At 36.6% G+C, this 23,359-nt stretch overlaps 1 protein-coding gene across 5 annotated transcripts in view; it reads right to left on the bottom strand.

Annotated features, from left to right (window-relative positions):
* LOC139964037 (serine/threonine-protein kinase Nek7-like) overlaps positions 1–23,359 on the bottom strand; it is a 31,366-nt gene that overhangs the window by 6,739 nt on the left and 1,268 nt on the right. For 3 of the 5 annotated variants that reach the window (XM_071965348.1, XM_071965347.1, XM_071965349.1), the window contains exons 2-8: positions 18,741–18,998; positions 14,774–14,836; positions 10,616–10,726; positions 7,660–7,768; positions 6,289–6,491; positions 3,468–3,581; positions 2,774–2,884 (exon numbers count right to left, since the gene is read on the bottom strand). In XM_071965348.1, the coding sequence (XP_071821449.1) occupies positions 2,774–2,884; positions 3,468–3,581; positions 6,289–6,491; positions 7,660–7,768; positions 10,616–10,726; positions 14,774–14,836; positions 18,741–18,926 (897 nt within the window). In that variant the 5' untranslated portion in view covers positions 18,927–18,998. The remainder of the gene's footprint in view (positions 1–2,773; positions 2,885–3,467; positions 3,582–6,288; positions 6,492–7,659; positions 7,769–10,615; positions 10,727–14,773; positions 14,837–18,740; positions 18,999–23,359) is intronic. The other 2 variants (XM_071965350.1, XM_071965351.1) reach the window with 2 other exon arrangements.

The following is a 23,359-nucleotide window of genomic DNA, read 5'->3' as shown; positions in this document are numbered from 1 at the left end:
TGTCCTTTTAACAAGTCTTCCTTTCCCACTGCAGCATCAACCCACTATACAAACAGATTGTCAACTTATTTCCAATGTTTCTGTAAATATTCCTCACCAACAACGTTGGTATTAATCGTTTTTTAAAGCCATGACAGATTGAATAGGTCTGTTTATAGCTAGCTAGTAGGTTGGTTAAATGTTATGTCTCGTTACAATATGCCAGTACAGCAGTACCACCAGCACCCAATTCAATTTTGCTACTTAAGATACAACAGCAAAAGTTCATCTCAGATTACAGGAAATACTTTGGAATAGACTTTAATCTACATGGATTTTGCAGCTCCCAAAAAAAAACTTGGCAAAAGGAGATTTGTACAATAGACAATGCTTGAAGATTTTCCTTTTTTCCTTTTTTCATTGGAAGCTTCGATCAACATGAGTTTGTAAAGATGGAGCCTTTGTTGTTATGAAGGAAATATTGAAAGAATTGTAAAAATCTCCCATCTGAAAGGATATAAGAGAATCTGTTCCTAAAAAAATTGATTTATTGTAAGTAAAATGCTGGTCTCTGTATTAGTTGCAATACATTAAATTTAGCTTTATACGATGACCCGTTGCAAACCTTATTCCCTCCATCCATTAGTCGCACTCTTCCAATCCCTCCCAACCCCCCCCCCCTCCCTCTGACCCCTCCTTCCTTCCAACACACCATTCCTCTAAAGGAACATCATTTCAACCAATGGTTTCAAAGCTAAAGATCACTAGTACTAGCACCAAGCATGCTAAAATAACTGAAAATTTTCAAACTACACTTGTTCTGGAAATTATGAAATTTCAGTTTACTCTCAAAGTACACTGCAACTGATTGTCCAATACGACAGTTTATGTTTCTCACTGAGGAAATAATGCATTTAATGGGTGACCGTAGAGATGAATTTTCATGTTTTGAGGATGAGAGAATTATAGTTTGACTTTTATAGCATACTTGGGGCCATTAACTGTTGACCTTTAAGCCTAATGTGTATGGTCACTCCTCTGCAAAACATACCATAAATACAAAATATAATAATATATAAACTAAGGAGGAATGACATTGAAACAAGCAAACCACAATGGACCAAACACTACTGTCTACTAGATGTTTACTACAGACAAAAGTATCACTAAAACTGTGATAACAATGACACTGGACAACTCATCATACCTTTAAATACTCATATATATATATATATGTATATCTATATATATGTATTATATAATATATCTATATGTATGAATATATATGTATGTATATATATATGTATATATATATATATATATATATATATATATATATATATAATGTGTTAGTGACATCAAATGATTTATCAACAACAACACCATGACCACTAAACTCTACTTAGAATGACTAAAGAACAACAAAAGGTGAAGTATAGAATTTACAAATGCGAGTGAAATCTGCAAATGTCGAGACTGGGTTAAAAAAGGGGCCATTGATAAGGCTGAAGGGGGACATCATATATACGGCGTTGTTAGGTTTCATGCACGTAGCATTAATTCAAAAATGGTTTTTATAAGTTGCCAGGCTCTTGTAGTATCCTGTTCAAGCCAGGTGAGAAGGGGAGGGGGTGGGGTAGGGACCGCTAAATAATGTTTCCCCAACAAAAATCAGATGTATTTTACTCTACTTTTATTTTCATTTAGCAAAACAGTATTGCTATCAGTTGTGGAGTATTCAAAATTTTCCATCCAAATTTCATCTTAAAAATGTTATATGTTTCGAATTTTGATGGCTGAAATGCAAGACTCAATCCTTTGTTTTGGTGAGCTAATGACAGATGAGTGGCATGGTGGGTGTCTGTGTATGATTGGGGGGGGGGGAGGGGTTGAGGACAAGAGTGTCATTAACCTGGTATCATGAATTGTCAATTCTGCCAAAATTTCCACAGGACACATTGGTTTTAACCTACTGTTAAGTATAAAATATTTCAAAAGCTTATTATACCAGGTTTCTACATCAGTTATATTTTATACTTTTTAAATTGAAAAAGTAAAGGGGGGAGGGGGTGGATACAGGGAAAGGGCTTTTAAGAATATTATATGCTTTGTTTTAGACATAATTAAAGATAGGCAATTGAATTTCTTTGGTGGGCTATCTGCTATCATGGCTTCAACTTTCAGATTAATTCTCAGTACTTGCATTTAAATTTAAAGGGGATATAGGGCACAGAGTTTTGGAATTTTGAGAAACTGCTTCAAACAAATGAGCCAGCCATACTGTATCCTGGCATGGGGTTCTAACTAAGCACATCCTACCAGTCTTGTTCCTGTTTGTGGCTTCATTTTTTAAACCAGAGCAGTTTTAACACTCTGCCAAAATTAAATGAGGCATGCATGACTTTTGGACCACATGACAAAAACACAAATTTCACAAAAATGGTTTCTATGTGTGACACAATATTAAAGTGTTTTCCAGAATGTCCCATTCATACCATCCTATCTACCAAGTTAGTTATTTTTTCAAATGTCTAACTTTTCCCTACTTTTCACCATTAATGTGTATATGTTATGTACAACTCTGCTAATGTATCGTAACCGAGACTTTTCTTTTCTATGCGATAAGAAAAAAATATTCTCCCTCAATATTCTGTTTTGTATAGTTAACCATTGAATTGAGAGAAACTCAAATTGTACGGTAGCCCCCAAGAGGGCTTCTTTTGTTGCTTCCAGTTCGATGTTAAAATGTGATACCCCATCACCATTTCCAAAGTTTATGCGATATCATACATACCTCATTTAAATAATTTGTTGGTATAGGAGGGTATTTGCATTCTTGTATCCTCTGGCACAAGGTGTAGAGGTCAAGGCCTTCGGAATAAAATGGCGAATGGAGTGCTGCCATCTAGGGGATCGAGAGGGGATGGGGGAGGGGGAGGGGGTAGTAGTAGTGCAGAGTGGAAAATACCAAACACAAAACACAGCAATCAAAGTGAAAGGGATCAAAAATTAACCAAATAGGGGGAGGGGGGAGGGGAAGAGTGGGTAAGATGACAGGAGAGAAGAGAAAGAGAGAGAGAGAGAAAAAGAATTATCACTAAGATGTGAGACATCGAATGGTTATTGACATACAGAACAAAAGTCATTGCTCCAAAGCTACGATGAGTCTAAAAGAAACTTTTAATGTAATTTTTTTCCATTTGTTTATTGATTTGAACAAACCATGACAGTTGATAAGCAATGAAGCAAATGCGTGATTAAAACACATATTGACCGTATTTCAAGCGATGCACAAAAAATACCACAGAGTTAGGGAACAACCAACCAGCAGAGACATGCATTAATTATTTAAATATCATGCAACTGTTACAGACTGGATAAAACTCATCTACAAACTTAGAGCAATGACTTGTGTTTTAGTTTTGCCTTTTTAATTATAAAAAAATCTACTTATCACCATGGCAACCTGCCAAAGTCTGACAGCATACCTGTTGGGTGTAGGTATCACCTGGTAGGGGAGGATAGTCACACTGATCAATCTTCTTGCAGAGAGAGTAGAGATTCATCTTGTCACCATAGAATGGGGACTGGAGTGCGGCCATCTTTGAAAGCATTGTCAATGGCGAATTGTGTGATGAAGCGCAAAAGAAAATGGAGCAGCGGTTTAGAGAAAAACTTAAAATCATGCTGGTGTTTGCAAAAAAAAAAAAATAATAATTACGAGAAAAACCAACCAGCTCTTCCTGGGGGGACGAGAGGGTGGTGGGAGGAGGGGGGTCAGTCTACCTGTTAATATCTAACCTACCTATCAAATCACATACTGAGGTGCTTTCTCACACTGTGATGATTTCTACTTTTCATGCTATAGAGCATGAATAAAGGGTGAGTGGGGGGTGGGGGGGGTGAGGGAGAAATCAGCTTACAAGCGGTTTCAAAGAGTCTTTCACCGCAACATTTCTAATCATTGACTGAGATGAATAAATTTTGTCATTTGTGAAATCAACAAAACACATGTCCATTACAACAGAACTGGTTTACCTACTACTAAGAGAAAAATAACAAATCTAGGATTAAACAGGGGTGGGCAAAATAATGCAAGACAAAAATAAAATCATGTCATTTTGGGAAAGCAGATTACATGCATTTTAAACGTAGTATAGAAAATAACAAAATTTATAACCTTCAAAAAATTTAAAAAATCAAGATAGTTTTAATTATTAAAAAAAAAAAATGAGAATATTAGTTAAATAGAAGAAAATTGGAATTTTGCCTTCTGATAACTTTTTAGAGGCCATAATATATACAGCAAAGATATGTAATGTCTGAGGCCGACAGTAGGTGGTAGAGTCATACAGTATATACTTGCATAAAACTAATACACACTGTGGAATACACAAGCAGAGAAATTTGAAATATTTTGCATAATTTAAGAAATATTGCTGAAGGCAAGTTTTCGAGAGTGCATGAAAATTTTTCTGAAATGTGCTGCGCTGTATGTAAACACTTAACTATCTAGTCCTTAGTTAATGGATTCGATCACTGTGAGCATAAATTTCTTAGAAAGTGAAGTCTTGTTGGTTTTTTTGAACTAAAACTGCATTATTAGATCAGACTTTTACAAGCATTTTGTTGACTGCTGTAACTTGCCAAAAGCATCCTGCAGCCAAGCTGTGTTAGATGAAATATTATATTTTGCTTTGCATACATGTGTACATGATAGACACTACAGGCACAGCTGGTCGGCCAAAATAATCACTTCTGTAATTTGTTTGACATTGATTCAGCCGTGCTGCAGGGGATGGAGCAGCTGCTGCAGCTTTACCTTGTGACACAGTGACTTGCAAGATTCTCTCCATTCTCCCCCCCCCCCCCCCCCGAGGAGTGGAGTTAATTGATACTAGATTATAACTGACAGCATTTTGCTACCTCTAAAAGCTCAAAGTATTACTATGCTCAGCTTTGCCCTTTACCCATATTGGCTTTTTCTCCTTACCTTATGATGCAGACCTTGTTTTAAAGATTCACTGAAAGTAAATTTTGTTTTACCTAAGGAAATGACTTTGTGGAGGCAATTATGCCAATTCTCAATAGATTCTCTAATTAACATTAACTTTATCTCACTCTTCCTAACAACCTTTGCTCGTGTGTAAGTCACATCACGTAAAAAGTGTTCACATGAGGATTTTTTTCCTCACTCTTACATAATTCAAGGACTTTCAAAACCTAGAAAAGAGTTTTGTCTTCCCTGTTCTTTACTTTTTTTCCAGACTTTTCCATTTTCCAGACCGGTGTGGGAAACCATATTTGGACACGCAGTTATCTGTAGCTATCTGGATTAAGTTCTGTGATACTTTAAAGAATTTTAAATGTTAGAATGAATTTCCGGAGGTGCAAAGCATAATCTGTTTGGATAGTACCAGTGCAGCAATCTATTAAACATCATATCTAGCACAATACATGTACCTACAAAATTAACAGTAAGGATTACAGACATCAACCAGATCGGTTTTCAACTACCTTGTACAATTCTAAAAATAGCAGCCTTTTTTTAAGAAGAGGAAACCAATTGTTGTAGCATATTAAAAGCAGAGATGATTTTTTTGCATATTAATATTTCGCTCATATGGATATATATAAAGGCTAGTAATTACCCATTCATACCACTTTCATGTGAATAGCCAAAATATTGAAGATATTATAAAGCATTAGAGTAAAAATGACTCCACTCTCTGTGCATCTAAACAAAATTTCATTTGCAGAATGAAAACAAAGACCACCTTTGCAAAATACAAACTTTTAATGGTATGAACTTAAATTTTGAACAGCTCCGTTATGATGCTTACGTCCAATTTTTACTTTAACGATAACTTTCAATGAATATGAGAAGCAACCAAATTTATCAACAATGCAGTTCTGAGAAGAAAAACATCTGAAAGCTAAGAAAACAAAAATTCCTCTACTTCTACCTTTCTAGAGCTGTTAGTTTTAAACTGGTTAATAATCATAAATATGCATGCAATTTAGATTAATATGAGACACATCCCTCCCGGCCCCCAAATTCTCAGAATCAAGTACTTGAAGTTTATTGTATCTACAAGTTGTAAAATCTTGGGTTGTATTCTGAATGTACTGTCATCCACTATTGGTTCATAGATGCCAGAGTTGCAGAAAGTACACACATAGACTTTCATAGTAGGATTTTTTTTGGGGTATAATTCATGCCATTTTCTACCACATGAGTTTACATTCCCCCTTCTCCTCCCACACCCCCCCCCCAAAAAAAAACAAATAGCAAAGCAAAAGACTTACCTCGTAAAGTAAACAACCCAGGGACCAAATGTCCGATTTGAAGTTGTAACCCGTTTCGTGAATTCGTTCTGGTGACATGTAGTAAGGTGTGCCGACCAATGAATGAGCAGCTGTGGTTTTTGAACTGAAGTAACGACCCAGCCCCAGATCTCCTAGCTTGACCACCCCTTCGGCAGTGATAAAAACATTTGCTGGTTTTATATCTAAAATAGGAGAAACAGAACAAGAAAGAAAAAAAAACGGCGATTTACAAGAATCCAATCGAGCCCGAATACATTCATGACAACCAGACAATTTGCCATATTTCTCATATTTACACGGTAAAAGTATCTATAAAACAGTTGGGAGTGTTTGTAAAGAGGCCATAGTCTTGGGTCAAATGACATGAATGGTTTGCAGGCCTACATGAAGAGATCATTTTTGTTTTGAAGAAACAAAGAGAAGACATATCATAAAGAGAAAACTGACCGTGGAAATTAAAGCCCAATTTTCAAACAAGCTGCTAGAACAGGATTCAAACATGTGAATTTTGTAAAACAGGTCCTGTGCTCTCTACTCACTAATCTCTCCAGAACTGTTTGCATTTAGCTATTACTGTACTAAATTGTAGATTTGTAATAAATTGCAGTTTTGTATTCAACTGTACTTTTTGCAGTTTTTTTTTTATAACAATATCGTTAAACTTATTCGACATTTAAGTACAGGAGTTGTCCAATTTTGGATCTTCTATGCATTTATTATCATTGGTTGATTAAATCAAGGAAACTAATCATAAAACAAAATAAATTATTGACAATCCCTACACATCATATCTTTGCTGAGGTGGAGGATTGGGTAAGGTGGTTGGGGGTACCAGTAAAAAGCCAGTGTCTTTCACTGGGGATTTACATCCCAAAGTTCAATTAACAAAAAAATAGAAAAACCACAGCAGAGGCACTAAATAAATTATAAAAGGAAAGTTGGTGTTTTATTAGAGTTCTACCAGCATGATACCAATTTTTTCATAAACAGGAAACTGATGGAAGTGATACAGACTTTCTCAAGAACTTTACATCTCTTGTGATACTAAAAAGCAATGTGAATAACACATTAATTCTGAGTATCAGCATGGTCTGCATCCCCTATCCCTACTGGTCATAAATTGTTTACTAGATCTATAAACTGTGACAAATTTTCGTCCTAAAGTTTGCATATCAATGAGCATTATAATTAGACAGATTAACGTCTAATATACCGCACATGTATGAATGTTGAAATAAAGGGTTTACGGTTGCATGAAATTTTGTTGTTGTTGAATCGTGACAAATGACATTTTTATCCGTATTTGGGTGCAAACAAGTAACTCGCCAGTTACGAAGATGGTGAGCTTACCTCTATGCATGACTCTTCTTGAGTGCATGTGTTCCAAGGCACTGCAGAGCTGTACAAAATATTTCCAGATGGTTTTTTCCGGTATCAGTCGTTTATTCTTCTTGAAATGCTGGTTTATAGAAAGAGAGGAAATTGAACGGGGAGAGACGTAAATCATCTCAAATTATACAGTTACAGCATTTGCGCAAAGTCGAACATTAGATCACGGTGACAAATAACGGTGATGACATTTTGTTTTCCTACGTCCGTTGCCAATTATGGGTTAAGGAGGATACATATATGTGCACTGAAGGGAAAATACCATTTCCTGAGAATATGTTTACGTAAATTGGTCGTAATTTGTCTGTTCGTAGGAAAAGGTTAGCGACTTGACACTCCAGCACTTACAATATATATACAGTATATCCTCTTCAAATATATATTATGCAGTTGATTATAATACTCAATCAATGCATTCTGAACAGTAGGCTACCCGAGGGAATAACTTAGTGTCAACATTTCATGTGGCAGTTTTGAAGGTTCCAAACTTTGTCTTTAATATTTTAAAAACACCATGTTTCCTGTGTTAAAAACTGCCATGACATCTTTTGACTTGTATGACAACTTGACTTTTTTACGTACTGTAGTTGCGATACCAGCTAAATTATTCCCCACTAGCCTAGTAGCCCAACATTTGTATCCAGCTAAAAAAAAATGCTACACCCCATCATTGAGGTGGGGGTGGGTTTAAAAGGGGCAACCCCTCCCTCCCCTGTGGGAAATTGTGGGGAAAAAATGTATCTTCATTAAATTGTGTATTAAAGTTTGAGAACGTTGAGACAATGTTGAAGAATTTTCGAGTGTTTAAGTACAGCACTTACACACACATTATGTTATGATATTATATGCACTGTTCACTAGGATTTTTGTAATATACTTTGTCTGCTAATGGATTTGTCTTCTGTTAATATCACAGCTACATTTGCATCTTATTACAAATGGGCTGAAAATTTATAATTCACACAATGAGCAAAATATGAAACTTTAATGGAGTTTGTTGGCCGACTTGTATACACAACAAATTAACGATGAGCAGATGTAGAAAATTTCTCGTTTTGTAGCGCCGAAATGTTTAGGGAAACGTTTTCATATTTTGGTGCTTAAGTTGAAAATGCGCTGCACTTGTATTTTAAAAAAAATATTAAAAAATCTCAAAATTAAAAAAAAAAAAAAAAAGGCAATTTGACAGTTAACAACAAAACTTTACACGAAGGATATTTTATACTCTATATGTTTTTTTGGCAAAGAAAATAGAAGGTACAGTACTTATTGTACCTGTAAAGTACTAAACAGAACATAAGATATGAAAACCTAGAGTATTCAATACACTCCTAATGTATCAATGCATTTAAGGATTATATTGACCCTTACAGTGAAACGTAATTTTGGTTCAACATACTGTGGATGAACTTTAACAGGCATTTCTGATCTACCTGTATACAGTATTAGTAATATTAGTAACCATACACTGCCTGAGTTACTGTTTGAACATTTCCTGGAAAAGAGGAAGTTGGCTCTAATCCATTCAAGCAGGTATCTTTTCACTGGTAAAACCACAGAAGAAATGAAAGCCACTGGATAATATTACTGTAATATACTTGCATGTAAGTTAATTAACCATGCGTTCAATGGCTTGTGAAGTATTCTCAGCTGTCATGCAGTTTGCTATATAATAGCACAGTACTAGTACAGTATGTATTGTAGGTAGAGACTACCAGATCTTTTGGTTGAAAAGTGGTACTCTGCAAACTGGGTGGGGGGGGATGGGGGGAGGTGTCATTATACCTAACGTTAAGTAAAATAATATATATATGCATGCTTACTTAAGTACACGTGCAGATATGCTGTATACAATAACATATATGTTTCTGTTTCTATTCAATTTCAAGATTTTTTTAAATCATTTTGTTTACCCTTATCTACAGCAAGAAGCTTTTTCAATGAGTTGGCAAGTTTCGGTTCCATATCATACATTTCAAATCAATACAAGTTGCAAAAATGCAGAATATAGATTTTTTGGGGCTCAGAACTCTAGTTGTACAGTACTGTTTCAATGTCAAAACCGATAATGTATACACATGTATGTATACACAGTATAAATGGCACTTGCTAGTTATGAATTCAAGTATTGAGTCCACACTCACAATTGGACTCTGAAAGAAAAAAAATTCTTGCATGGACTTGAACTTATTTGTTTTCTTTCTATAGATATTTCTTGGAAATTTTGGCATAAATTGTAACATTTAGAGCAAATGATAGACACACATGGGGGAGGGGGGGGTGGGGTTGTTCTCTTTGAAAAGGTTCCTTTTGTCCTAATCGACATTAAAGGATAAGATCTTGTCTATAAACAAAGAACAAAAGAGTCGCATTCACGCATGGACGAACTCACGCTTTATCAGAATAGGATGATTGGAAGGATCATTAAACGGTTCACCTGGAAGGTCAGAAAGTCCTGTTGGTGAGTTTCAGCAAGGCAAATACTTAAACTTACGGTAATAGTATAAGCACAGTGTAATACAGTATGTGTACACTGTACGACCTACATAACAGAAGCCTCATTTCAAATTCTTTTCGCAATGATTGGAAACAAAAAGTGGAAATTGAGGAGTAGGTAATAGTCATTGATGATTAAACTGCACATTTGCCTGATTCGCTATTGCAATCGACTGCACCTTGTGAGCTACATCAGACACACATATCAAAACTTGGAAAATAAATAACTTTTAAACCTGGAGGATGTTACTTTGCACCGATCCTTTCATACATAAGTTTCCCAATCAAATTTTGATGTTTTTCCCCCCTAACTGGATCATACCCCACTGGTACTTAATGCTTTGGGGACCCATTTGTGGGTCACCACCCAAAGCATGGCCATAAGTTAACCTGTTGAAGTAACTTAAGTCTGTGACTCTACCTTTATCATCCTAGAGAGGTCTCCTGCATCTGCCAACTCCAGGACTATGTTCAATTCGTTGTCTTCGATGAAAGAGGCGAGGTACTTGATCACATTTGGATGGTCCAATTGCTGCAAAGAAAAAATATAATCCACTACAATTCAAGAGTTTGTTATGCTCCCATTTATCAACCGGAGATATTAGCTAACAATAAAGTAAAAATTTCTGATCAATTTAATAATTAGCAGCATTTAATGTCATAAAAGTTCATTAAAAACAAAATTTTTTGTTCTTTTACAAGTGAGCAGTCCGTATGCTGGCAAAATACTGTGCTGTGATAGACAAAGTGACATACATTGCAGCTTCTTTCTCATTGATGATAAAATCAATTAGGGTTTTTTTGTTTTTTGTACTGCAACTGCTTTAGTACCCAATGTGAAACAAACTGAACTTCTCTCTTTGTGTCAACCACAAGTCCTTCCAGTAACGATGCACTGGTGTAATTTGCTCCTCCCTAACCCTATCCCAACCCCTTTCCCTTCCCTTATCCCAACCCTGAATCTATTTATGGATAACATTTTGCCCCATAGTCATTGCATGGGAGGGAAAGGTATGTTGCAACATAACCAGGTATGTACAGTAAATGAATACACAAGTCCAACAAGCCCTACGTCAACTTCTAAGACACTGTGACTGACAAGGAAGTATGTTAATGAGGAAGCTGTGCTTTATCAGTATTACATGGTCTTTGTACATATATATTACTTTTGCAAATCAATTTCAAATGCTACATGGCAAAGTTACTTGCTTGTAAAGTTGGCACATATAATATCAATACTGCTAATACCAAGTATTCAAATTGGTTTCACGCTTGAAATGATTCGGTAAAAAGAATACCTTTGACACAGAAAGTCAAACAAGGTCAAACCTCGCCCACTGTAATGAAGTGACAATTAAAGGGGGAATCACCATACTGGAAACGTGTGGAAAAATTTGAAATTTCCCTTCTTGAAATACCATTTTTACAAATTTTTCATATCTTGACCTGTGAGGCTGTGACCATCGACCTCCATTGAAACATGATGCTTGTTGAACTCAATATTGGGGGGGTGGGGGGGTGTCCATGTATAGAGTTTACGGTACATCAAGGTTTCTCGCTTTTGGAATATAATGTGTACATCATGCAAGGATTCACACACACATACACACGTACACTGTACATATCAAAACACACACAGACGCTGTCTTGACCGTTACAATGGTTTTATTCATTGGAACCAATGATCTTCCATAAATGGAGTGCTGTCATACCGTGCTATACTGTGCTGCAGTGCAGCACACTCTACACAAACATATATAATGTAGACTACTGTAGCTGGGATTAATATTGAAAATATCACACAACTACTTTACTTTACTACTTTAGGAAGTCCAGGGAAACAGGAGAAAAAGAATTTAAATTATTTACACATTTGAGAGAATTTCATCTCCATCTTCTTCACTTTAACCTAACCCTGCATCATTACTTGAGTATATATATGAAGCTCATTTTATGTTTCCTAAAGCTGATTCTGTCAAGAACGAACTGATGTTCATGTTCCAATATTTAAAGACCAAACGGTCTATGTAGATGTCTTCACAGCTTTCAGGGTAGAATATCAATCAGGATTTTTAGTTTTAATATTCCTAGTTGCGTACAGTACGTTCCACGTCCCAGGGGAAGCCTTCCCAATCTGTCTTTTCTCACGGCTCATGTCAGTATTTCCGATGAGAGACATGAATTTTACGAAATAATTTAAAGATGAAACAGAATTATTAACCTCTGCTGTCAAAGAAGGATTTGAGAGTTCAATCAATCTTGCAATTTCTACAAAGGTTTTGGTTGGTATTTTGCTTTAATAGATACTTACCTTAAAGGGGACACAAATGCAACGCATCATTTTACTGTACAGTATATATATATGGCAGAGATCGTCGTGATCAAAACAATTCGCCAATGAAGAAGGAAATTCTTGTTCTGTTTGCGGGATATCCTACTTTTATAAATCATGTCTGGGAGCTGTCACTTTGTAAAATGTGTGATGTCATAATGCCACTAAGATATGAATCTGTTTACTACCTCAATTGATAGCTCATGTTGAGGGGTTCAATATCTTAGATTCAGCATTTCCAAAGACCATCTTCATTACAGAAAATCAACATTTTAATATACAACAACAATAAAGATATGGAAACTTGAAGCATATGAGGTTCAGTGATGTCATACAATAGGCTAATTTACTGTAGATTTGATCAAGTCTGCAGGTTTGTGTGTAAAGGAACCTGTAGCAATTTTTCCTCCATTGTGCATAGCATTTTGCAATGCAATACTGGATAAATTATTCCTTGGTGGGGCTGAAACTCAAGATCTAAGGCTAAGGCTCTACAGTTCAGTGAATTCTGTCACTGGTAGAGGGAAGGTAGAAGGGAAATCACTGCAAATAAAGTCAATTCTAAACACTCCATACATATTTATATACTCATTTTTCCAAGAATTCAAAGAATGCTCGACAGCATATGTCACATTTTGCCTGTGAACTGTGTTCAATACTTACAGTGACAGTGGGAAACCACAATAGACAAACGGGGAGTAACTTATCCAGTATTGCATAGCCAAAAAATGCTATCGAACAAAAGGTAGGCAATATTGTTGCGTGCGACAACGTATACAACAGTTTGTGTATTAAGTATTTTAGAAGGGACAAAATTCACAGCCATCAATACTGCTGCACAAAATTTGATTAGTCAATTATTTTCTCCCTGACAAAACAGTGATTAATCTTCCTATCGTTGGAAACACTGTCTCTGTTTAATGTTTAACAATGAACTGAAAATAACTGTAGTCACCAGTCTCATGAGATTGTGTGTCATAATCACATTAAACTATACATCCCACAGGCCTGCTGTACATCATACCCAACAAAATCTGTGACAAAACAATTCTATTGTTCTTTTTCCTTTTCTTTCTTTTTTGCCAAATTGAATGGACTTGTTGATTATTGTCTATTTGTATCTCCTGTTCCTTTAGGTGTTTTTTAGTGTTTTTATTCGTTGTTTGATATTTTGCAGTTTTGTAGTTTTGCATTTTTCTGTTTCACCTTTTACTGTAAAGCGCTTAGTGGCCTTTGTGATGTTAGGCGCTATATAAATGCTTTATATTATTATTATTATTATTAGTTTGTAAACACTTTATGTATATATACTATTTACTATTTCTTCACAGCTTATAAATCCCTAAGTTATTCCTCAAACCCAAAAACGAAAAGAAAAGAAGAACCACCCACACTAAATTTATTTTAATTTAAGTTTATAAATATTTCATGGTCGGTTGCTTTGGGATAAGTTTATTTGATTAATTGTTGAGCTCGGCCCAAGCTGAGTATACCTGCACACACTCGCATGAAGGTTTTTTTATTTGTTTTTGGAACCAATGCTGATTATAGCCGGAGACTACCTACTGTATATATGCTGACATTGTACACAAGTTTGCCTAAACCATATTAAATCTTGTCTGTATACAAATAACAATGATCGAAAACAATTGCATTAATGAGGGGTTTATAAGTCTAATTTAATGGCCTATCCCTTGCAACCAGATTTGGTTTTATACTAAGTTAGGGTTGTACCATTGCTATTGAAGAGACAACTATCACAGTAAAATCCACACATCCTCTGTACAATATATTATACTGTAGCTTGTCTGTACTTTGATATGTATAGTATACATGTATGTTAATTGTCAATGCCTTGAGAGAGGCCAGTATTACAGTCATCAATATTTCATGAGCACTTCCCACTCAGAAAAGTCTATGCCAGATACAATAAAACATGTCTGTGGACATCATCGCAAACACTGGAGTTCTGTCATTGCTTTAGTGTAGCCTGTGTTCTGTGAAAATGATACACCAAAAGCAGACAACCAAAAATGGGTTTCGATAAAAGGGTTGAGCTTTCAGTACTTACTGCAAATGAGCTACATTAATACTCTTTTATGGTACCATGCATCCTCCTCAAGTTGGGTTTAACCTTACAAATTAACACCTTGAAGATGAATCAAAAGTAAAGAGAGACTTATAAATGCTAAAAACCTGTGTCAGTTATTTGGGTGGTTAAATCAAGCAATGCAAAAGGGGCCTTACCTTCAGAAGGTCAATTTCTTTAAGACAGTCATTTCTAGCTTTGGCATCCATCAATTCAAATATCTGAGGAGAAAGATATATATTTCAGCAATTCTCAGTAACATCAGAGGCAGAAATGTAACATGCATACGCTTAACGACTTTCACATACAAAGAACCTTACATTATGTGACAAGAAAGAACTAAGCATAGATTCTACATAAAGAGTCTGTTATATATTGAAGCATTGCATACTCCCATAATCATATCTATACGATACTGTACTGCATAATAAGCTGGTATGTGTATCTTGTGGGTAAATGTTACAAGCACTGATAAAATTGCCCTTCAGATTCCAAGTATCTTACAAAATATTGAAGATCTTTATCCATATAGGAAAAGTGACTAAACAATAATTTGAGGAGTACTTTAATGCCAACTACCACAGCATGACAATATCCAAAATGCACACCTCAAAATTTACTCTGGGATGCATAATATTCTTATAAAACACTCAAGGGTCATGACTTCTGCAATCAATTTTGTCAACCAGGAAAGCAATCAGTGGTTTAAATGTTCACACGTTTCGACAATATGCGCTCTTTTCTGACATCACAGTAAGACTGTCGGTTCCCAAAGCAGGAAGTGTGCAGAGTCCATGGCCTTCATTAATTCTAGGGAATGGCCCTGATTCCTTTTTACACAACTGATGATAGACACTGCTACACTATATATTTCAATGTGACAATTTTACATCCAGGCCTTAAATTAGCTGATTATGTTCTACGCATAAAATGACCGAGGCAAACTTCGACACCTGTCTTGCATTAAATGGAAAATTCGTGTTTCATTTAGCTTTGCAACATCATTCCCCAATATAAGATAAAAAGTATTATTATTTTCATTTAATATAAAAAATACCGACATTATGAAACCAAAGAATACTCTATACCAAAACATTTGAAACAAAACTAGAAAACATTGCAAGGGATGCAACATTATGGTATGTTATTACTGTACACATGTTGTTCATTCCCAAAGACTGGAAAGGAAATGCACACTTTTATTCTTTTTCCTCCAATTTCTCAAAAACTACCTTGAAGGTGAACTAACATGCAACGACTAAAGTCTTTATGGGCAATTCCACGGTTACTCACGTTACATTTTTGAAGACTTTCACTCACAAATGGTTTGATAGCTCCACCATTCATTCATTTGAATGACTGATCTCTATGCATTGATAGGGTAACAAATTTACCTAAACATTTGCGAAAACACAATTTGATTATCTTGTTTCTTGTCGGAGATAGGTACATGAAAGTGTCGGTTACTCACGTTACATTTGAAAATCACCCCGACGCCAAAAATTAACTTCACTCAAAAAGTGTCCTCATACTGGATATATTTAAAGAAAATGGATACATGTTTTTTGGACCTTAGGTGATGATACAAATACTGAACACAATCAAAATCACATCTGGTTTCCTGTCTTGGTGTAAATGAGGCATTCACCGGTTACTCACGTTACGGTTACTCACGTTACAGTTTGTCCACCTATACAATACATAGGGAATCAAGATTCTGTGAGGAACTTGCTGCTGGATAATGACTAGGAAACACCCATATATCAGTGGAATTGACATTTTGAACATCTTCTCCAGTGTAATTCAATAATATCACAATCTAAATGAGATATACCATGTCTTTTTGAGATAATTGCATGAATCATATCTTCACAAATCGGCAACAAATTCTGAACATTGTAATTAAGTTTTATTTGAGGACTAGCTGTGTGTCAAACTTGAATTTACCCAGAATAAAAAACTAAGGGAACTAAACTCTCTGGGGAAGTAACAGGCCAACTGAACAAAAGCCATGAACCAATAGGAAATTGGTAACATATGTTCAACATTAACATCTCAATTTCACATTGAGTAACGTTTGGAAGAGGCTTTGGAAGAGAGCTGATTTGTTCAGTCTTCAAAAGGCGACAGAAAATTTGAAGTGCCCACTGTTATTGGCCAAGGTTGGTGCATCAAGGTTGGTGGTGAGTTTCTCCCTGCGATAGAATATCTTGTGCCTTGGGTTTAGCCATTTTCAATTGGGCCCAGCTGGCTGCATCACTGACATTTGCACGTTGTTCTAGCCCCCCTTTGCTTCTATTACACAAGGGTACAATACCGCTTCGTATTCAACGGCATACCAGTCTATACCGAGTTCTATACCAGCATTGCCACTCCCTGAGCAGGTTGCATTTTTTTTTGTGGCCTCTCCCATCTCCTGAGGGGAGTATTCCTTTCAGCAGAGCTGTTGCCATCATCTGTAATGGTGAAGGAGATGACATCCTTGTTCTGTACCTGCAAGTGATGTTTACTGGCCATTCCAACGATTTGCTTGGCATTCTCAAATACAGATTTCAGACCGAGTTCGCTATTTCTCGCCTCAATTTCAGCTTGCGGCATCAGCAGGGCTTCCACCTTGGGCATCCCAGTGGTTGCTGCCACAAAGCTTTTTGCATTGGTAATGACTGCCTTCCGAGATTTGACTTAGTTCCATACACGATGCTTCACTGCTCCACCAATCCCATACACAGAATCTTGAGATTGTGCTTTTCTTGAAGGCAGATAATAGCAGCAGCGAGGAATCTGTTCTTAAATTGTGAAGCCGGACCATCCGACCAGACGGATAGAGACATCAAGGCTTGGGTTAAGCCATCAAGGACTTTGTCCACATATGCCATAACTGTATCCTTGGAGTGTACCAGGCTGTCTGATGCCACAACACTGGAATGGAGGGAACCGGAGTGCCATGCTGCTACTGTGAACAGGCTCACCTGTCTTTGGTTCCAGTGGGCAGTCTGGATGTTATCTTGAGATACACATGTGTAGTTCTCAGAGCAGTCTATTTGGATCAGGGCCTTGGTAGAATTGAAGGAAGTGGATCCAGCCCTTTCCCGCTCCAGGTTGAAAGATGCAGGAGGAGGCAACTCGTCGTCTAGTGGCCACCCTCCTAGCTTCTTGCTGAATCTTCTTCATGGGTGATAGGGAGAGCACTCTCCAGGTGTCTTAATAACCCTTACTCTAACCCCTACTGCCCTCTCTTATTGAGCAATTATTTACAAGACAATAATAGGCATTTCCAGCATTGTTTCAGTGTATTAGCTTGGTTACTCACGTTACACATTGGTTACTCACGTTACACGGTTACTCACGTTACAGATTTCAGTGATTTCTCACTCACACATGATGGGTCTCTCCTCATTAGTGATCTTGTTTCCACACTTGGGACTATTAGTACTAACGAAATTATGGTTATCAGATTTCCACTTGTTAAAGAAATGTCACACAGAGAAAAAGTTGTTTTTTCGGTTACTCACGTTACATCAGTGATTGAGGCCTGAAAAATGTCTGTTCTGAAGTTGTCATGAAGAAATTTTGAAATGTTTTTCTGTCATAACACAGTCAACAGGAGTATCTATCATAACACATAATAAAACTACTAGATACTATCTGATGAGTATTATATAGGATGGAATGGAATGTATGATGCATTTTCAGGATTATTTTGAGCTCTCATCCTCCTTGATTAATTGAGCCATGTATTCAAAATTTGAGTGTTGGAGAAAAATTGCTTACCTATTCCACAAACTTAGATATGTATACTACAACATTAGACTGATAGCAGGCTGAAAACTGACACTTCTTATTTCTAGGCCATGTCCCCTCCATCATGGAATTGCCCTTATAGTTTTAGGTTCGATCCTGTCATTAGCGAAATGGTTTTATATATAGATTGCCATGTCATTAAAAATTGGGAACTTAAATTGCCAATTTATTTCTCAATATATATACTGTATACCAGTACAGTTTTGACACATACACCATAGACCTCTGGTGACAAAAAACAAACATGTGAAGGAAGGACACAAGAGGGTAAACACAGGCAAAGTCATGACTGTCCGTCACCATGACGATCATCGAAGGGCTTACCTGGACCTTCTTGAGAGCTACTGCTACATTGTTTACCACACATCTAGCTTTGTACACTTCGCTGAACTGTCCTTTGCCCACCTTCTTTTCGATTTTGAAGTTAGCCAGGGTACCGTAAATGCCATTGTCAACGATGGACTGGATCGAGCTGGCCTCTTGTTCCACCCCATCCATGGGGGTAGTCATTCTAAGGATATGAAGATGCTGACCGAGACGATTTGACCCAAGAGAGGAGTAAAAAGGGACGGAGGAGAACTCCTGGCAGAGAACAAATGTGAAACAAAGTTGTGAAACAAGGAGTAAAATTTGAAAGCCTTTTATAAACTGCAATGTGTAGTTCCAAAGGTGAAGAGTAAAGATTATACCAAAGCACCCATTTAAGCGGCAGATTTTATCTCATTTCCAAAATCCATATTTGTCGAAATTCAGAAGTCTTGTATTTAAAGATTCGTCATAGATATACTGTACAGTCAATTCTAGCTATTTATGTACTTTCCCTCACAACAACAAAGAAGACCTCTGGGGACTGATAGTTAATGAAAGACACCAACTTTATTGGTTACATTCACTCTTGTACCTGATGTAGGAAAACTGCTGTTTCATTAATAGGAAATTTGATTAATAAAGTTCTAGGAAAATCAAATACTGTCTACGTTGCTAGGTCCTCCGCATTGTATATTAATCAATCATGAAGATACGTTTCAAAACTACTTTATGCTTTAAAATTCTCTCTGAAAATGTATTGAAAACGTGATTTCAAGTGCACAAGTTCTCAAAAGTCCTGGTACACACACTGAATGGGTTTAGAGCAGACATTGAAACCTGTATGTGTCATTTTGTGTGGATAAATCAATCTTGTACTTTGAAGAGACATTACCAGGAAAATAAATTGTCTAGTTATTGAAAATTGATCGCCTTGAATGAATGTGTTTTTTTTTCTTTCTTTTCTTTGTTCCATATTGAATTAACAATACATTCCCACACTCAGAGACTATAACAGAACAAAGATCTGAAAATCATGGAATCTTTTTCACAAGTTTCTCACTTTTTTATGATAGTGCCTATTGTAGATTACATCAATGGTAAGTTTATATTAGACTTCATTCTGGTAGAGAATTTTTAAGCTTTACTGTAGCTCATATTGTTGGGGCCTCTCAGCCAAAAGAGAATAAATCGAAACCTATGCCTGTTTGCTTTCCAAAAAAGACTTTTACAACCATGTTAACAAGAGAGCTTGACTAATGTATGAAGGTAACAGTGTTTGGGCCCCGGTTACTATGGCAACTGTCATCTGTAAAATTGGTTTATGAACGGAGTTTCCCAAGTGACTTTTAGAGAAATGGAGCAGGGAAATGAGAAGTATCTTCAAGTTGGGTTGGAAACTCATCTGAATCATCATTGGACTCACTACATTGTAGCTGGGATTTATAAAGTCAATGTTTCATTGTACTAGGATATAAGAATCTAAATGGCACTGAACTAGACCACAGTTTCCACTGGAATCTAGAAAGGAGGATACATGTCTCCTTGGACATGTCTATGAAAATTGTCATGTGCTTGATTATGGTTGTTTTCTGAGTACTTACTAACTGTACATTTAATACTGCTTGATAACCAGTACCTGGGCATCCTTTCTGGGACTCTGGGAAGCCATGGCCTACAATTATTTGAATCACAACAATGGTCGTCACACAGGCATGGTGTCACAATGGGCAATTCATCATCATCAGTGACCAAAGGTCTGACCTCTGGCCACCATCCTCCCACCCCCTCCCCCCCCCCACCCCAACAGCCCCTATAACATCATCTGGGGTCCCTGAGATTTTTGAGCTGTCTAACTCTCATTAGCAGTAGATGGAGATCAGATAAACTGTATTATACAGTACATCTTTGCGATAAGCAAAACTTTAGTTCAGAGTATGCTGTGGTATGAAAGTCATGTCAGGGAATGTCAGGATGCTGTTTTGTCAATGTTTGCTGTAATAGTTGGAGCCACTAGTTGGTGAAGCCTTTTGCAGTCCCTTTTATTTATTTATTGTTTAAAGGTTGTTGTTGTTTTTCGTTGTTTTTGTTGTTATTTACTTTTTTCTTCAATTTTCAGGGTGAATGTAAACATTGTTGATAGTAAGCAGTTTGAAACCAATGCCAGAAATAGGTCACATGAAGCACTTTGAATGTAATATTGCAATACTGCGATATATCCGCAACAGATATCGATATGAGTTTTTGCTGCCAATATCGTTCTGCCAAATCAGCCAGAACGATATGTCGCTATATTTTAACTGATAACCTGCAAAACTCATCTCTGCAAGAAGTAGTTCAGGAAATAACATTATATTGTATACAATCAGTCAATGTCAAGCTATGTCTAATTTGTTTAGAATTTGATGTAAACAGTACTGTGCTGTACATTAGCCAAACTCTTAGAAACAGCTCAAACAACTTTGATTGAACCAAGATCCTTCATGAATGTAAGCGCTGGAACTCAAAGTGAAATCATCGTACATGTATTCACGATGGCATACATGGGATTGTGTATTGAAACTGTGCATCATGACGAAAAGATGGATTGTAGGGGCACGGTGTAATTACAAGAGATGTTACTTAAAGGCATTGAAGACTTGCCCCAAACCAAATGTCGCCCTCTGAAAAAAGTTAACTATTGCTTGCAAGTGAAGTTTGCTTCTTGTCGTTACAGAATGCAGACAGTAATGAAACGTGATACCTTGTTATCTTTCATCTGGACCTGAGAGATCCATCGCTGCTAAGTACACTGTGCTGTGGGTATTGACCATAGCTGCATGTATTGACTGTGCACTTGTGTCTAATTGCCGACGGTAGCAAGCTGTGTGTGTATTTTTTGGGATCGATGGTGGTGTCTAACACTTCTGTTACACCTCATTCGAAACTAGGTCAGAGGTTTCTTTGTGCGCGAGTCTTCACTTCCTTTAATGGAGACACAAAGCTAACATCAATCTTTACTTTCAATATGATAAGATTGCCATGAGCAACTTCCTCCAATGCTGTGTGGGGGACACACCCAGTATGAAATTCGTGTCTGGGCAATTTTCATGTTGTAAATCTGTGATGTCAAACTTTCTCTGTTTGCTTTTGTTTGTTTATTTATTTATTTTTGAGGTAGAATGTTTGCTCAGTGTTTTTAATCAAAGCAATGCCATCATCTAAAATATTGCTGTTACCATCAGGTACTGTACTTAAACAGTCAGTATGAGTGCAGTAATTAAGGAAACAAAAGGTACTGTACAAAAGAACTCACTCTGTTACTTTAGACCAAAATGATAGGTACATTCAGTTTGTGGGGCAAACAAATTTCAGCTTTGGAATAAAAACGTTGTTAATATCTGACTATTTAGAAGTTCTTAAGCAAAGGTTTTACAACCACATAGTTTTCTTAGTTGGATTGAGAGGTATATATCTGTTATTAATACATAAATTTATAAATCAAACTGACAAGGTACAGTAACCACCAACCCATCAGCAGCTAAGTACTGTAGCTTTGAAGGTCATATTTTCCATTTATCTCGAAGGGGGGGGGGGGGGGTTGTACAGTATAACTCTTGGATGGTTCAGTCGATGCCAAAGAAGACAACTCAGATAATCAGAATAAACTTACTACAGTTCACTTGAAGGACAGTCCGACATCTATAGGCTACTGACATTTAACAAAATCTAGCTACAACGGAATTTGCTTTTACTGTAGCTATGTTTTATTTCTGTACAAGAGGAATAGTCCACATTGCATGAGATCTTAGGTTACCACTGACTGTACGTAGGAGAAAATGTAGAAACAACAAATAACAGAACAAACAATGTAATGGTAATAGAGCAAACTGTACCTTAGGCAAAATAAATAGAATGTTGTGAAGGTAGTAAACTTTCAGTGTAGGTTGTTGATCTAAATCTCACCATGCACTGAGTCTGTTTACATTATGCAGTCATGGCAGTAATAGGGTATGATCTGTCATTTCACGTTGTAGCTACAAGACTTGTAGATATGTGGCGGTATACGGTAATTCGCAATTTAGTAAGGGCATGAATGTTATCTGAAATAAAAGCGGTGATGACGATCTCACTGATTTTGCTCAGCTATGTGATTTCATTGCTGGTTCGACCAGAGTCTGCCAGAAACAGAAAGAGCTGTACTTGTAGTAAAGGTCGTTAGTCAAACTGCTAGTTCAAGCAAGGAAACATTTCCCTAACTTCGTGCATGCATTGAATTTGTCTATATAATTTGGCTAAATGGGTGGAATAATCCACAAAAGCATCACAAAATACCAAAAATTTATGTTTCCTTGTTTCACCAAGGCAAGTTTGGCCACTGCCATTAAGGCTTTGTAGAATAAAATTGCCAAATGTTGACAAAGTGGTTACAATTTTACTTACCAACATGGCAACGACAGTGGCTATCAGGGCAACTACAAATGTATTACACATTATGCAAAGTTAGGAGACATGCGAAGTGATTGTACACCACCATACAAAATACTGTTTATAATTTAGTCCTCTTCATGTGTGCTTCACGAACATGTGTTATAGGTGTAAACCTATGTAGTATTGCCAATCATGGTTAATAAGTCAGATTGAAAGTAATATGCTAA

Source organism: Apostichopus japonicus, chromosome 22 (assembly GCF_037975245.1).
Source record: "Apostichopus japonicus isolate 1M-3 chromosome 22, ASM3797524v1, whole genome shotgun sequence".
In the NCBI taxonomy this organism is placed as follows: Eukaryota; Metazoa; Echinodermata; class Holothuroidea; order Aspidochirotida; family Stichopodidae; genus Apostichopus; species Apostichopus japonicus.
The sequence above is the reverse complement of the archived record's forward strand: the minus strand, read 5'-3'. Positions and strand labels throughout refer to the sequence as shown.